The 18,453-nt window shown below is 42.2% G+C and overlaps 1 protein-coding gene across 1 annotated transcript; it reads left to right on the top strand.

The window, feature by feature from the left end:
• Nucleotides 1-9,694, top strand: LOC129851210 (voltage-dependent calcium channel subunit alpha-2/delta-3-like; the record flags this gene model as incomplete). The annotated part of the gene is given in 2 exon segments (XM_055917596.1): nucleotides 1-539; nucleotides 753-9,694. A coding segment is annotated over 1 exon segment (127 nt), but the record flags the coding sequence as incomplete, so codon positions are not given.
• Nucleotides 9,695-18,453: the final 8,759 nt, after the last annotated feature.

The following is an 18,453-nucleotide window of genomic DNA, read 5'->3' as shown; positions in this document are numbered from 1 at the left end:
ATCTTTTGTAATTCAGCAGATTCCCAGCAGTAATCTCTTCATGGTCGTCGTGGACAACAAGTGTGACTGCAGCTCTGCCCCCCTGGTTTCCATGGATCCCATCGAGATTATGTATATCCTTTACTAACCCTCAATAAGTTCGAGGTGTTTGAGTGTATTGTTAGTACAAAGCTTTTGAATGTTTTTTAGTATACATGTTTTGTAAGTAGATGGGTTTTGTAAATTAACTGTAAGTGAACTCTGAACTTAGACTTTAGTCTTCTGTGAATGTGAATAGCTTCTTCATTGTCAGAGGTATTAATCCATATCTCATACATGTAGCTATTTATGAAGCGTGCATTACGGTTTGGTGATCTCATCACGCTAGAATGATGTTGCAGAAACGGTCACCACAGTATCAGTTAAATGTATCTGAGGTGTGGTTCATCAGTATTTCTATCCTTAACCCCTCTGCACACAATGAGTCTCTGAAATGTGATAGGCTGAAGTTTCAGAAAGACAGAAAGCGGCCAGAATCGTGTCATCCTTTTCACCCCGAGGTACGCAGCATGTAGATATGTGTGTGCGTCTGCGTCACCATTCTGTGATTACACAGAAAGTACATGAACGCCTGTTTATGAGTGTTTAATAACATGACATTAATCATATATGTGACCATCTGTATATTGTCTGAACCATATAGATATATAGTGTATGTATTAATTCATTTCTATGGTCTGAAACTCCTGTGATGCCCCCTGTGTCTGATGCAGGAGAATGCCATGGAGTGTGGAGGAGCAGCATGCCTCTCTGCCCCCCTTACAGCAGCACTGCTCCCCCTACTGGCCACTCTCATTAGCAGGTGACCACACCGCCCTCGAGGCCCACCGTCCTGGACCCAACACTGGAGAGATTGATAGACTGGCGCACCATCAAATGCTGACAACGCACAGGGAGCCTCGCCAACAAGAAGAACTTGCTCATAACTAACTGAGTTGCGTATTACCAACAGAGAGACGGACCAATTGTAAAGCATCTCCCTGACCAGCAGAGAAATAACAAATTAGACGACATTGTTCAAGAGAAACAGAACAATATTCCAAGGGGAAAACGATATGGACATTAGACAGAAAAAATACACCTGGGAGCAGCAATGAACGGGTTTCACAGGATAACAGAAAGGACACAAGATCAGTTGGATAACAAAGCCAGCACTCTGTGATGTAGGAACTATCTTCCTTTATGTGCAGTCAGTGAAAGCATTACCATGTTGATTTAAATCTCAGTTGGTTCACTCCACATTAGAGTTCCAAAATACTTCAATACACTCTCACAGCTGTAATACGCTGACTGCAAGCGGCAGGACAGGATTTTACAGAATAAAAGATCCACTTTTCCCTACGTTCAAACAACATAACACAGGCAACGATATACAGATATACAAATCACAATATTTGACATAATTTATTTGCATGAGACAAAGTCCACTTGATCAATAGTTATTGCTCTGGTATCCTATGGTGGCACTGGTGATGATGAGATCTATAGTGCCACTACTTGGTCTGGTGCAGCCATCTAAGGTTGCAGTGACTTTATATTCACACAGCTTCTAAGGACATACATAAGGTTTACATACCACATTTCATTGCCCCTTGTCCATCGGCTCAGTTCTTGTAGCCAGTTGCCCATGGTGGAATTACCTGCAGGGCTTGACATTAACTTTTTCTGCCACTTGTCCTTCAGACAAGTAAGACAGATTTTTTACTTGTCTGAGCGGTTAAGGAGAACTGGCCAAAACCTCCCTCTGTTAAGGTGAGTGCAATGCAGATACTTGCAAAGGCTATAAGCACAGCGTTCATCAAAGCACAGCTTATCTGCCAAGATCTGCCTGCAATCTCGGCTCTGCCTTATATCAGTTTCTCAGAATTCTGGTCAGAGTCTTGTAAGTAGGCACAGATGTGAGCAATTAGTTCATGATTTAGTAGTATCTTCCCTTACAGGCTGTCCAGCTTCACCACACTATCCCCATCCTAGGTGGAAAAGACCGTCCCTGAGTTGTTTCAAAGCCATGTGGTAACTTTGGACTACGCTGGTGGCTGCCAGACTTGCACTGGTCATGCTCCCCGAGACCGTTGGGCCTTCCTCCCACTGAAAGAGATGCTGCTTCCCGTTGCTGAAGAATGCCGGAAGTACCCTCTCGTAGAAGCTGGAGGTCAGATGACCACTCTTGTGTGCTATATATGCAACAGCCCTGGATGCAGAACAGCCTCTCTCCGGGAAAATCCACAGCAGACTGGAACCCCGGCCGGTGATAACCCATGGCTTGACCTCCAGTCAGCGGGAAGGCCTGCGAGGTTGGGCAGGAAATCTCTCTCTCTCTCCCACCCAGCCGGGTCGTACCGGAGTCTCTGCAAATAAACAAGGAACAAAGGGTTTGAGTTGTTTGAAATGCACCACAGTTTCAGGACCTCTCTCTGCCAGTTCTATGCGGCACAGGACCTCTAAAACCTGGGTCTAGCACTTGGAAAGGGTGTTTGTAGCACCTCTGTAACTTAGGACATAACCCCCGCTTCTTAGCCTTATTTCGAACCCAAACCAATTCACCCACAGATTAATATAGGAAATTGGCCCGAAAATCAAAGTTAGCTTTCTGCTGACTGGAGGCACTAGCTTGGTGTCTTTTCACTGACCACTAATGTAGACAAAGTGTCATCCAGCCACAATACATATTCACTGACAGATGTCATTTTTTCCCTGTGATCTATGTCAAGCATCACATCGACTAGAAGAACAATTTCTTAACCAAACAGCACTTTGTATGGGTTGAACCCGGTACATGCATGAACACTACTACGATAGACCATCATGACATACGGTAGAAGAACATCCCAGTTCAACACACTGTCCCCCATCCTGGATGGAACAGACCGTCCCTGAGTCACTCCGAAGCCATGTGGTCTCTTTGGACCACGCTAGTTGCTTCTGGTCTCGCACTGCTCGTGCTCACCGAGAAAGTTGGGCTCCCGTTGACCTCCCTCCCATTGAAAGAGACGCTGCTGGCGCCTCCCATTGCTGAACAAGACCGGAAGACCCCTCTCGTGGATGCTGGAGGTCAGATGATCTCTCTCATGTGCTAGATGCGCGCGAGCAACCCATCTGACTGGGGATGATAAGCAAAGGTTCGAGATTTGTGGAAGAGATGTTCTTGAACAGTACGACCGGACATAATAATGTCATCCAAATCAACTAAATGGGTGGTCTACTGTGAATCTTCTAGGACTACATCCATCAACCTCTAGAAGGTACTTGGTGCATTGCATAAACCAAAACGTAAAACGTTAAATTCAAACAAGCCCCGTCTGGTGGAAAACACAGTTTTTGATCTGTCTTTGGGGTCCAACCCGACTGTCTCAAGGGTGGAGAACCAGCGAGCCTTGTTCAAACTGTGAAGAGCATCGTCAATTCTCCGGAGCAGGTAAGCATCTTTCTCAGTGACATCATTGAGTCTCTTTTTTTTACCAGAACGACAGGGGCTGTCCAGGGGCTACATGAGGGGCGGATGATGCCATGCTTTAGCATCTGCTAAATGTGGTCTACGGATTCCTGTTGCAGTTGGAGGGGGATCCTGCGCGGGGCCATTTAATGGGTTTTGCGTTACCGGTATCTATCTGATGCATCGTAAGGTGAATTTGCCCTAGATCCGTGTCTCCTGTACTAAAAACAGAAGTGTGCCGATGGAGCAGTTCACGAATGGAATGAAGTTCGGCGCGTTCAAAACCTCTCTTTTCCAAACCAAATTGTGCCACAATGGTGTTTACAGACCAGGAAGGGGTGATGCCCTATTCTCTCCGCTTTTCGAATTCCACTATTTCACTATCTACCTCTTCCTCGGTGAATAGAGTGGCAATTTCCATGCCCCGTTTAAGAATCTGGTTCTCATCAGTCATATTAATTATACATACTGGCATAACCCCCTGGTCAACTGTACACACGACGTGAGCCACCAGGACATCACAATGGTTGAGCAGAGAGGAAGAGGGTTCCAGCATACCTTTGGTGTACTTGTTGGGAAGACCTTCAACTGCCCAACCGGGTTAATTACTTCGCAGCGGGGTGAGACTACTGTATCATAGTGAACAGTAACACGTTTGGGTTGGTTAGCATCATACAACAGCAAGAGAGGTAGCTTATTTCCCATTAGTCGGTATCATCTTCCATATCAATCACATCACCAAATGTAGCTAGAATGTCAGTGCCAAGCAGAATGTCTTAGGGCAGGATATCCACCATAAGAATTCAGTAACTACGACTAAAGACTCAAATTGACAACTGGTCTGCCAACGGCCCAGGATCTACATTTCCCGCCCATTCGCTACAGCTACTTAGCCCTGGTAACACATCAACTCAGTGCCTCCATTAGTTATTTTTAGCTATGGAAACAACTGAAGCTTGAGCACTGGTATCAACTGGTAGACGATAGTCCCACCCACTTAGTTTAGCATTGAGGTACACCCCGGAAGTGTTCTTGTCACATGGAGAGGCCAGTCTAGAAGGAGGAGGAAGGGGGGGGGCGAGCATTTGGCCTGCCGTACACACCCCCTCTAGTTTCCCGGCAGGTAGGGGCAGTTTCTTCTCATATGACGATTACATCCACATTCCTAGCAGAATTCGCTTCGGCCTCTGTTCCCTCAGTCATAAGCAAACCCACTTTGTTCCCTAGTAGCGGGCCTAGCAGACGAAGACTGACTCGCCAGTCCCCACTACATAAATAATCAATAAAATTATCACGTGTAAACATATCCAGAGTAGTGGCATCTGCAGTTGGGTACTCTTTCTCCATTAACCGACGTGGAGCATTACCAAATTCACGGGCTGTTTCGTTATGCAGCCTCCTCCTAGCCAGGAAGTTAGCACAGTTCCCATTGTGACTGTCACAAGGGTCTAAACATTTCCCCATAGCATTTTTCAACTGTGTGTAGTCACTTCTATGCTCAACGGAAAGACCGCTATAAATGTCTCGAGCCCGCCCCGATAGTAACAAAGACATATATTTTAACTTGAGCCCAAATTCCAATTGTTTACCTTGGCAGCCATTTCCAACTGTCCAGCCGAAACAGACCATTCCAGACCCATACCGGTAAATGTTTCTGGCATGAAGACAGGGCGCACCGACTGCATGTTGCGGGGAATGGCTGACCATTATGTGGAACGGGGGCTGCCATCTGATCCTAAGTTTGGTGTGTCCTCATGGTCTGACATATATATCCCACTGGTGCCACCAGTGTAATTAAGCTTGCTAGACCACACGATAGGTGGGGCAAGTACTGGATTGAGCAGAGTAGTTTGAGCCACCATCTTTGTTTGACCAGTATGGTCCAGCGAGGATTGGACACGAAAACTCAACACAGATATAGAAAACAATGATCGTTATTAACAACACCATTTCATAAGACAGGGTGCCTGAAATGCTAGGTGACCTACTACATTCATAGAACCCCCTACTTTGAACTACACAGTCTGGAATCCCCTTTCTGTTCGCCCCACATACCCCATGTTATATTTTTTTAAATATTTAACCAGACTAGGCCAACGAAAGAGGACATCTGACATGATATTGAACGTTTAAATGTAATATTTATACTCAGCGAAAGCTGAGACTCCCCTCTCTTTAAAACAGTAACAGTAGTTGTTTTAAAGTTGTGTTTTAGCTGCGATTACATTTTGAAATCTTGCTCAACTGTCATGTGCTTTCACATTCAGAATGAGTCTCTCCCTTCACTCCGCGCACAAAGTAGGGAGAGAGTGAGAGCATACAGCGAAAACAGGGACAGAACATAGGACATGACAATAACACATGCTGCTAACGGCTAAATATACTGAACAAAAATTAACGAAACATGCAACAATTTCAAAGATTTTACTGAGTTGCAGTTCATATAAGGACATCAGTCAACTGAAATATATTCATTAAGCCCTAATCTATGGATTTCACATGACTGGGAATACAGATATGCATATGTTGGTCACAGATACCTTAAAGGTAGTGGCATGGATCAGAAAACCTGTCACTATGTGGTGCAACCATCCTTTCCCTCATGCAGCGCAACACATCTCCTTCGCATAGAGGTGATCAGGCTGTTGATTGTGGCCTGTGGAATATTGTCCCAGTCCTCTTCAATGGCTGTGCGAAGTTGCTGGATATTGGCGCGAACTGGAACACGCTGTCATACACGTTGATCCAGAGCATCCCAAACATGCTCAGTGGGTGACATGTCTGAGTATGAAGGTCATGGAAGAACAGGGACATTTTCAGCTTCAAGGAATTGTGTACAGATCCTTGCGACAAGTGGCCGTGCATTATGATGCTGAAACATGAAGGCGGCGTATGAATGGTATTACAATGGGCCTCAGGATCTCGTCATAGTATCTCTGTGCATTCAAATTGCCATCGACAAAAATGCAATTGTGTTTGTTGTCCGTAGCTTATGCCTTCCCATACCATAACCCCAGCACCACCATGGGCACTCTGTTCACAACGCTGACATCAGCAGACCGCTCGCCCACACAATGCAATACATGTGGTCTGTATTGTTAAAGGCCGGTTGGACGTACAGAGAAATTAACATTCAACTCTCTGTTAACAGCTTGGGTGGACAGACCATCCTGCAGGCAGCCTGCCAACTGCACACTCCTTCAAAACTTTAGACATCTGTGGCATTGTGTTGTGTGACAAAACTGCCCATTTTAGAGTGACCTTTTATTTTCCCAGCACAAGGTGCACCTCTGTAATGATCATACTGTTTAATCAACTTCTTGATACACCACACATGTCAGGTGTATGGATTATAATGTCAAAGAAGAAATGCTCACTAACAGGGATTTAAACCAATTTGTGGACAGAAATTGAGAGAAATAAGCTTTTTGTGTGTATTGAAAGTTCATAGGATTTTTTTATTTCAGCTCAAGAAGCATGGGACCAACACTTTACAATCTGCCTTTATGTTTTTGTTCAGTGTAGTTAAACACCGACGTAAGTAGCCAGACTAGGCTACATGATATGTTTTGAATTGGCTATCTATTATTATTTATTCTATAGGCTAGCCTACCTGCTGCTGCAATGTCTCTCTCTCCTTGGGCAACAGCCCCCTCGACCTTTACTGACCAAACAAACCCTGTTAGATGACCAACAATCTGCTATAACTGGGCAAATAACTGACTAACTAGCAAGGAATAGCAACAAATGTGCACAGGTGTCTAAACAAGTCTCTAGTTTTAAATTCAAACCTGCTGGCTCCTGAAGCCCCCATGAGATCCCAAATCTAGAAGCAGTTTAGCTAACGCATTAGCTAGCAAGCAAAATGCTAATTCTGTTTTACAAGAAAACGTCTGAGATTACGCAAACACTGTAGCTAGCTAGCTAGGCCTCCTCAGCACCAATGTTATTTAACTGTCATTGAAGTTGGTGGTCACTACTGGTTTCAGATGACGAGTAAAACTCTCCGCCATGTTTGGTGTTTTGGTAAGGGCTCAGAGTGACGTCACGCACCAAAGGAGCCTCAAAACCAATCACGACGGATAAGGAACAGGGAATTGTTAATTGTTTCCTTGTTTATTTATTTATTTATTTTTTTTACCTTCTTTTCTCCCTAATTTCGTGGTATCCAATTGCTAGTAATTACTATCTTGTCTCATCGCTCCAACTCCCGTACGGGCTCGGGAGAGACGAAGGTCGAAAGCCATGCGTCCTCTGAAACACAACCCAACCAAGCTTCTTAACACAGCGCACCTCCAACCCGGAAGCCAGCCGCACCAAGGTGTCGGAGGAAACACCGTGCACCTGGCCACCTTGGTTAGCGCACACTGCGCCCGGCCCGCCACAGGAGTCGCTGATACGCGATGAGACAAGGATATCCCTACCGGCCAAACCCTCACGATGCTAGGCCAATTGTGCGTCGCCCCATGGACCTCCAGGCCAGAGCCTGGGCGCGAACTCAGAGTCTCTGGTGGCACGGCTAGCGCTGTGATGCAGTGCCCTTAACCACTGCACCACCCGGGAGGCCTCTTGTTTTTTTAATCAAATGAATACATTTTTTGATGCTCCTGGACACATAATTAGTGATGTAACCTGGAGTCATAGGGTGTTTCGGGTCAACATCACACACCCTCGTGCAGGCGACCCAACCAGGTTTGATCAGATCCTGACTTGTCTCTAGGTAGCATTGCGCTGCTCCCGATGGGTCTCCTCTCTTGATCCAGAGACATTGTGCTGCTGATGGCTCTTCTCCTCTTCACTCCCTTGATGCCAAGTGCGCTGCAGGCTCTGTAGAGGGATTGCCCAGCAAAACCCTTGGAGCCTACCTCGATAGGCATGCACCTAGCCTTCCAACCCTGCTTTTGACAGTCAAAGACTTGTCCCTCATACTTTGCCCTCTTCCTCCCATACGCCTCCTGAAGACGATCTTCCCAAGGGACTGACAGCTCAAAAATAATTATGGTCTTTGTGGACTTTGAGACTAGGGTTATGTCTGGTCTCATGGTTGTCTTGACAATGTGCTACAGGAACTTAACATGGCTCATCACAGTCATGTCTTTGATGACCGTAAAACGTTTGACGCTGATCGGCCATTGTGAAGTGGATTTACAAAGGATTTAAATGGACACGTACAATCTGATTTCAAGATTTATCAATAACCCTAAATTTAACAATGTTCCATGGGCCTACACACTGAATTTGGTTTTATTTGGACCTATGGTTCATGAGAATACCTTTTTCAAAGATTTTCCAAATGTCCAGGATGGAGGAAAATCTACCCTAATAGACCTTATGATTCCTTGAGGAAAATGTGTGCAGCATGAGGAAAAACACCTACATACAAAGTTTCCTGTCTCTAGGTGAAACGGGGCAGCAGATATGAAGGTTTAAGTTATACTGCTTTTAACAGCGCCACCTATAGGCCAATCAGTGGCATTCTTTCTTACCAAGTTACTCTAGTTTCTGTGTGCAAAATTAGAAAAAAGTTATCAATCTATGCTTGAGTTATTTGACCATGTCAAGGGGTAAAAATTTTAAGAATAACAAAAGGTTTCACAGCTTCGCTCTGGATCACTAATAAAGGATGAGAAAGCACTGTGACAGCAATGATGAGATCCTGAGCGCGTTACAGACCCCTCTTCGGATGCCAGAGCAAAGAAACCAATATCCCTGTACAAGCACTGTAGAAAATAACAAGAGTTATGTAAAGGTAGTCATATGAATTAAAAGAACAAAAAGAATCCACCTTTTAATAAAAGAGTACTATACGATTGAAAAGAAACTGTAAAAAATATGGTATAGAGATGCGATTGTACGATTTTAGAGGTAAATATTTGTAGCTTTATTTTGAAGAATATAATTCTGTCTTTTGGGATATGGAAGGGATCATGTAAAATAACAGAGAAGAGAGGATGGTTGAAGTCAATGTATTCTGCCTGCTTTAAGTTTTACAGCAGAGAACATCTTCACCAGATTAAAAAGATGCATGTGAAGGATAAAAAAAATACATTTAAGTTACGGGAAAGGAATAAAGTTCAGAGCTCTGGCTGTAAAATGAAAATATGAACATTTGCATGTTTCAATTTTTTATTGTAACCAATAACCTTTAATGCTTACCCCGATCCCAAACCCCTTCGTTTGAGGACGCTGCTACTATCTAAATAAACACAAATCAATATTTTCTATCTGTCTTTCAGCTCCAATTCTTTACTTAACTTCAACAGTTGCATTTATGTGGGTGTTGATTTACACTTACCCTAATGCAATTAGCTAAACAAATGAATAAAAAGCTACTGTATTTAGCCCGTACGCTTTATCATAATGATCTTACACAAAAACATGACAACTAGTAAAACATAAAATAAGTACAAATACAATCACTGAGCCAGGTGATAATAGAGAGCAGTGATAATACTGTAGCCATTCTCTACATACAACATCCTGTAAGAGGCTCAAAGGGTGTAGTGCAGACATAGGACATTTTGCGATCAGTAGCTACAGTGCTGTGAAAAAATATTTGCCCCTTTCAAATGTTCTCTACTTTTGCATATTTTTGATACTGAATGTTATCGGATCTTCAACAAAAACCTCATAGTAGATAAAGGGGACCTGAGTGAACAAATAACACAACAATTACATACGTATTTAATTTATTTCAGAAACAAAGTTATGTAGCACCCAATGCCCCTGTGGGAAAAAGTAATTGCCCCCTTTCACTCAATAACTGGTTGTGCCACCTTTAGCTGCAATGACTGCAACCAAATGCTTCCTGTAGTTGTTGATCAGTCTCTCGCGTCGCTGTGGAGGAATTTTGTCCCACTCTTCCATGCAGAACTGCTTTAACACAGTGACATTTGTGGGTTTTCAAGCATGAACTGATCGTTTCAAGTCCTGCTACAACATCTCAATTGGAATTAGGTCTGGACTTTGACTAGGCCATTCCAAAACTTCCCATTTGTGGCTTTTTAGCCATTTTCACTTGATTGTGTGTTTTGGATCATTGTCTTGCTGCATGACCCAGCTGCGCTTTAGCTTCAGCTCACAGACATATGAGCTGACGTTATCCTGTAGAATTCTCTGATACAGAGCAGAATTCATGGTTCCTTCTATTAAGGCAAGTCGTCCAGGTCCTGAGCCAGCAAAGCATTCCCAACCATCACACTACCACCACAATGCTTGACCGTTGTTATAAGGTTCTTACTGTGGAATGCAGTGTTTGGTTTTCGCCAGGCATAATGGGACCCATGTCAACCAAAAAGTTATACTTAAACTCGTCTGTCCATAGAACATTCTTCCAAGAGTCTTGATGATCATCCAGGTACTTCCAGGTGCTTTTTGGCAAACTTGAGTCAAACCAAGGAAGCGTTTGGTTGCAGGCATTGCAGTTTAAGGTGGCACAACCAGTTATTGAGTCTAAGGGGGCAATATTTTTCACACAGGGAATTGGGTGTTGCGTAACTTTTTTAATGAAATAAATATATAAGTATGTTTCTTTTTTTGTTATTTGTAAACTCAGGTTCCCTTTATCTAATATTAGGTTTTGGTTGAAGATCTGATAACATTCAGTATCAACAATATACAAAAATAGAGAGAATCCGAAAGGGGGCAAATACTTTTCACGGCAAATACTTTTCACGGCAGTGTAGAGGAAGTCAGTAGGCTGTCCTGCTGGGCTGAGGTTGCTGGTGTGTCGGGGATTGAGCTGTATACGTGGTACATATCAGACTAGATAAAAGAAACAGACCGTTTCACTTGAGACATTTGAAAATACACATTGTACATACTGTATTTAGACACGAAGCGCGAAAAATGCTAAAGTTTGTATCATTGATTTGCATTGGATTTGTACTACAAATTGTAAAAAGTTAGCATTTGGAAACAGTGGCCAGGTAAATAAAAGCAAAGCATGGATTGTTGTCATACCTTGTCAAAAGGATGCTTACAGGGTAAGGAAACCAGTGTGTAAATGTGTAATTATGTTTAACTATCCCTCTAACTGAAGTTCCTACAATGCATTTGATGTGATATCAATAAACTTTTTATTTGAACTATGATAAAACTATGATTTTGTCATCTCTTAATATGGCTGGGGCAGTATTGAGTAGCTTGGATGAATAAGGTGCCCAGAGGTGCCCGGAGTAAACGGCCTGCTCCTCAGTCCCAGTTGCTAATATATGCATATTATTAGTATATTTGGATAGAAAACACTCTGAAGTTTCTAAAACTGTTTGAATGATGTCTGTGAGTATAACAGAACTCATATGGCAGGCAAATACCCGAGAAAAAATCCAACCAGGAAGTGGGAAATCTGAGGTTGGTCGATTTTCAACTCAGCCCCTATTGAGGATACAGTGGGATATTGGTCATGTTGCACTTCCTAAGGCTTCCACTAGATGTCAACCGTCTTTAGAAACTTGTTTGAGGCTTCTACTGTGAAGTGGGGCCGAATGAGAGGGGAATGAGTCAGAGGTCTGGCAGAATGCTTTGAGCTCGTGACGCTCGTTCATGTGAGAGAGCTCTGTTCCATTTTCTTTTCTGAAGACAAAGGAATTCTCCGGTTGGAACATTATTGAAGATTTATGTTTAAAACATCCTAAAGATGGATTCTATACATCGTTTGACATGTTTCTACGGACATTAAGGGAACTTTTTGACATTTCGTCTGCTCCTAGGGAACGCGCTTCGTGACTTTGGATTTGTTTACAACAAAAGGTAACAAAAGTAGCTATTTGGACATAAATGATGGACATCATCGAACAAAACAAACATTTATTGTGGAACTGGGATTCCTGGGAGTGCATTCTGATGAAGATCATCAAAGGTAAGTGAATGTTTGTAATGTTATTTCTGACTTCTGTTGACTGCACAATATGGCGGATATCTTTTTGTTTTGATTGGGCTCTGAGCGCCGTACTCAGATTATTGCATGGTTTGCTTTTTCCATAAAGCTTCTTTTTTTATTTTATCTGACACAGTGGTTGCATTAAGGAGAAGTGGATCTAGAATTCCATGTATAACACTTGTATCTTTGATCAACGTTTATGATGAGTATTTCTGGAAATTGATGTGGCTCTCTGCAAAATCACCGGATGTTTTTGGAACTACTGAACACAACGCGCCAATGTATACTGAGATTTTTTTATATAAATATGACTTTTACCGAACAAAACATACATGTATTGTGTAACATAAAGTCCTATGAGTGTCATCTGATGAAGATCATCAAAGGTTAGTGATTCATTTTATCTCTATTTCTGCTTTTTGTGACTCCTGTCTATGGCTGGAAAAATGGCTGTGTTTTTCTGTGACTTGGCGGTGACCTAACATAATCGTTTGTGGTGCTTTCGTTGTAAAGCCTTTTTGAAATCGGACACTGTGGTGGGATTAACAACAAGATTACCTTTAAAATGGTATAAGATACCAAGGAATTTTAATTATGAGATTTCTGTTGTTTGAATTGGGCACCCTGCACTTTCACTGGCTGTTGTCATATCGATCCCGTTAACGGGATCGCAGCCATAAGAAGTTATTAAGAAACAGCTTGGGCAGCAACATCTGGGGCCTGCTTGAAGACTGAGAATTAAACCAGTTTGGTCCCAGGTGGACAGCCCATTTGAAACCAACATTTACAGCCTACTTATTGCCCTAGTGGGAAAATTGAGGACTTGGGTCCCAGGTGTTACATCTGGGTAACCCATTTGGGTAAACACCTGGGACACATGCAGGTAAGTCCTCAATTTGCCCGCTAGGACAACTTATGAAGCCCAACATGGCAACCACATGTGGGGCCAACATGGTTTTTGAGGACAAAACTTTGTGGGCCCCTTGTGGTTATTCTTTATGAGGGCTCAAATGTTAACCCTTCCTTAACCCACTTGGGTTCAAACCTGGGGACCACATGGGTAATCATACATTTGCCCACTGGGGTCCCTCAATAATGCCAACATGAACCGACATAAAGACCAACATTGCAACCACATGTGGGGCCAACGTGGATACTGAGGACAAAACTTAGTGGGCCCACTGTTGGGTTTCTCTAATGGGGCCCGTGGAACAGCCCTTCATTAATCGATTTGGGTCCCACATGGAAATGTTGACTGAAAAGGTGAAGTGAGATGGATTTTTGTCCTTTATTCTGCAAATCTCTACCATCGATAAAACATTTGATCTCAAATACAGTTTTGTGTTCCCAAAACGAAAATCTGTTACAAACAGAGTGGACTAAGTTTTGCAGACAACCCTTTGGCAAAGATGTTGTTTAGAAGGAGTGCAAGGGCAAATTGAGTTATTGCACACGTGCACTTCACAGAGTAGGTGTTCCCTAACAGAAATATGCAATTCCATGCTAGAAAGTGCCAATAGGATCTCCCTAGTTTGTGCTTGGCTCTGCCCAACTCCTTGCATGTTCTGCCCAACTATGATCCACTAGGATTATTTTGCTCCCATTAGACCACAGCCTGTCGTTTCCATCTTGGTTTAGTTATACAAATCTTTGCCTACATCTCCCAGAAAAGGATGTCAAGGGGACATTTTTGTATCTAAGAAATATTTTAAAAATGGTAAACTCTTTGATTACCCTAAAACGTTTCAAGTTGATAGGTCATTGTGAAGTGAATTTGCAAAGTATTTAAAATAAAAAATCTGATTCCCTGATTTATCAATAACTCAGCCATCTCTGAACCAATCACGTAGCTTAGCTAAATTAAGAGATGTACCATGGGCCTACATACCGAATAAGGTGTTATTTGGACCATTCCTGAGAATACGTTTTTCAAATGTTTGAAAAGATTTCCAAGATGGAGGAAAATCTACCCTGTCCTCGAGGCTAATATTTTCAGCATGAGGAAAGAACCTACATACAAATTTTCAGGTATCTAGTTCAGGGGTATGCTGCATTCGGTCATAAACGAGGTCCGGAGGACCGCGCTGACAAATATTTATATTTCCTTGCCGTGAAAAATGTCCCTAAATAGTCCTCTATCCATCGTTTAAAAATGTTTAACTTCTCTAGGATATGTGGGACGCTACCGTCCCACTTGGCCAATAGCCAGGGAAATTGTAGAGCTCCAAATTCAAAAAAATTATATAAAATCAAACTTTCATTAAATCACACATGTAAGATACCAAATTAAAGCTACACTCGTTGTGAATCCAGCCACCATGTCAGATTTCAAAAGGCTTTTCGGCGAAAGCATAAGATGCTATTATCTGATGATAGCACAATGTCAACAAAGAGAGAGTAGCATATTTCAACCCTGCCGGCACTACTGAAAACGCAGATATAAAATATAAAACATGCATTACCTTTGACGAGATTCTTTTGTTGGCACTCCAATATGTCCCATAAACATCACAAATGGTCCTTTTGTTCGATTAATTCCGTCCATATATTTCCAAATTGTCCATTTATTTGGCGCGGTTGATCCAGAAAAGAACAGCTTCCAATTTGCGCAAAGTCACTACAAAATATCTCAAAGATTACCTCTAAACTTTGCCAAAACATTTCAAAGTACTTTTGTAATACAACTTAAGGTATTTGTAAACGTTAATAATCGATCAAATTGAAGACGGGTCTATCTGTTTTCAATACAGGAGAGCAACAAACTAACGCTACTTTTTTTAGTCTTGCGCAACTCTCAAACAGTACACATGACGTTACACTGCTTCCTGATGGCCTTCTTCTTCATTGCACAAATGAATAACCTCAACCTATTTCCTAAGACTGGTGACATCCAGTGGAAGCGGTGGGAACTGAAAACAGAGTGATTAGAAATCCAGTATTCCAATGAAACCTCATTGAACAGACAGTTACTTAAAAAAAAAAGATTTAATGGTTAGTCCTCGGGGTTTTGCCTGCTACATAAGTTCTGTTATACTTACAGATATGATTCAAACAGTTTTAGAAACTTCAGAGTGTTTTCTATCCAAATCTACTAATGATATGCATATCTTATATTCTGGGGATGAGTAGAAGGAAGTTGAAATTGGGCACGCTATTTATCCAATAGTGAATTTGCTGCCCCCTATCCTAGAGAAGTTTTAAGCTCCCTGACTGTCTAGCTTTCATTTCGGTGATTATAAGCAATCTAGACAGTCAAGAAACAATATGAATGTAAGTCTATTACTGTTTCTAAAGTTTCGATTTGGTTTTAGTCATTTTAAAGTACAGTGAAATCGGGAAAGTATTTAGACCCATTTACTTTTTCCACATTTTCTTACATTACAGCCTTATTCTAAAATGGATTAAAATGTTTTTTCCCCCTCACCAATCTACACACAATACTCCATAATGACAAAGCAAAAACAGATTTTTATAAATGTTAGCAAATGTATAAAGAAAAACACTGAAATATCACATTTACATAAGTATTCAGACCCTTTACTCAGTACTTTGTTGAAGTACCTTTGGCAGCAATTACAGCCTCGAGTCTTCTTGGGTATGATGGTACAAGCTTGGCACACCTGTATTTGGGGAGTTTCTCCCATTCTTCTCTGCAGATCCTCTCAAGTTCTGTCAAGTTGGATGGGGAGCGTCGCTGTACAGCTATGTTCATGTCTCTCCAGAGATGTTCGATCGGCTTCAAGTCTGAGCTCTGGCTGGGCTACTCAAGGACGTTCAGAGACTTGTCCCGATGCCACTTCTGTGTTGTCTTAGCTGTGTGCTTAGGGTCATTGTCTTGTTGGAAGATGAACCTTTGCCCCAGTCTGAGGTCCTGAGCGCTCTGGAGCAGGTTTTAATCAAGGATCTCTCTGTACTTTGCTCTGTTCATCTTTCCCTCGATTCTGACTTGTCTCCCAGTCCCTGCCACTGAAAAACATCCCCACAGCATGATGTTGCCACCACCGTGCTTCACTGTAGGGATGGTGCCAGGTTTCCTCCAGACATGACGCTTGACATTCAGACCATAAAGTTCAATCTTGGTTTCATCAGACCAGAGAATCTTGTTTCTTATAGTCTGAGAGTCTTTAGATGCCTTTTGGCAAACTCCAAGCGGGCTGTCATGTGCCTTTTACTGAGGAGTGGCTTCCATCTGGCCACTCTACCATAAAGGCCTGATTGGTGGAGTGCTGCAGAGATGGTTGTCCTTCTGGATGGTTCTCCCATTTCCACAGAGGGACTCTGGAGCTTCGTCTTATTGACCATCAGGTTCTTGGTCACCTCCCTGACCAAGACCCTTCTCCCCCGATTGCTCAGTTTGGCCGGGCGGACAGATTTAGGAAGGGTCTTGGTGGTTCCAAACTTCTTCCTTTTAAGAATGATGGGGGCCACTGTGTTCTTGGGGCCCTTCAATGCTGTAGACAGTTTTTGGTACCCTTCCCCAGATCTGTGCCTCGACACAGATCTGTCTCGGAGCCCTACGGACACTTCCTTCAACCTCATGGTTTGGTTTTTGCTCTGACATGCACTGTCAACTGAGGGACCTTATATAGAAAGGTGTGTCTCTTTCCAAGTCATACACAGTCAATTGAATTTTCCACAGATGGACTCCAATCACGTTGTAGAAACATCTCAAGGATGATCAATGGAAACAGGATGCACCTGAGCTCAATTTCGAGTTTCATAGCAAAGGGTCTGAATACTTATGTAAATAAGGTGTTTCTGTTTTTTATACATTTGCAACATTTTCTAAAAACCTGTTTTAGCTTTGTCTTTATGGAGTATTGTGTGTAGATTGATGAGGACAAACATTATTTCATCCATTTTAGAATTAGGCTGTAATGTAACAAATGTGGAAAAAGTCAAGGTGTCTGAATACTTTCCGAATGCACTGTATGTTGAGTTTGTTTTTCCCCACTCAAACCAGCCGTATGTTTGAAACTCCTGCTCGAGGTCAACCGGGGCAGCGGATATGAGGGTCTAAGTTAGTCTTCTTATAAGAGCTCCACCTATAGACCACTTGGTGCCATTCTTTTTGACCAATTACTCATGGACTCTCATTTCTGTGTGCCAAATTAGAAAAGGAGTTACCAATCTATGCTTGAGTTATTTGACCATGTGAAGTTATTTGACCATGATGATACTGACCTTGTGCTTTGATGAATTGGAAGGTATCTAGAAATAACAAAAAAGGGTCACTATGCAAATTAGCCATTCTAAGAAAATTCTTGAGACACATTTTTTCAAAACCAGTATTGATTGGCATGAGTCACAGTTCTATAGTAACATAATGTTAGTAACTATTCACACAAGATCATGACATTATTACTCCAGATCAGACATCTTATTGAGTTCACGTTATTTAGGCAAAAAATGACATATTCAAATCAGAGTCATCATTGTCCAAGACTGATAAATTGAGACATCAACTTACCACAGTTATAGCTGTATACTACAAGAACTTGGAATGGAGGAATAACTCACAGACAAGGAGGATGACCAAAAACAGATGACCAGCCATATCAGGGGTGAACAACACCATTTTCACAGATCCTCCGACTCTCACAAACTACTAGGAGTATGGTGTCTGTGACTGAGAGAACGGTTTGAATAGAGAGATAGATGAGAAACTGCCTCGCAGGAAAACCACAAACAAAGTCCATTAACTATCAAGTAGTGTCTCACATCATGAGGTTGGGGGAAGGTATATCAGCCAAAGTTCTGTAGTTATATTTTGATCCTAAAATATAAAATGAACCTAAAAGCATTAGCTTCACTGTCAGAGTAAATTCATATGTTTTATTTGAGGCCTTTTTGACTGTGACAACTTTGATAAAAAGAAGTAAGGTTCGTGTACAGCATTGGCAACACCCAACAGTTAATATTCTGGCTGTGAGTCCATGTCTGGCTCTGTAACTCAACAACACTACATTTCTGTTGACATCTTGAGGTGCTTACAGTAATTGTCAGAAGCATTCATTGGTTTCTCATGTTGGTATTTTTAGAGGCTGTATGTAGTTTGGGTTTTCATATCTAAAATAATCTGGTAAAGATGTTAAATGTA

This window comes from Salvelinus fontinalis, chromosome 3 (assembly GCF_029448725.1).
Source record: "Salvelinus fontinalis isolate EN_2023a chromosome 3, ASM2944872v1, whole genome shotgun sequence".
NCBI lineage: Eukaryota > Metazoa > Chordata > Actinopteri > Salmoniformes > Salmonidae > Salvelinus > Salvelinus fontinalis.
This window is presented reverse-complemented; position numbering and strand designations above follow the sequence as displayed.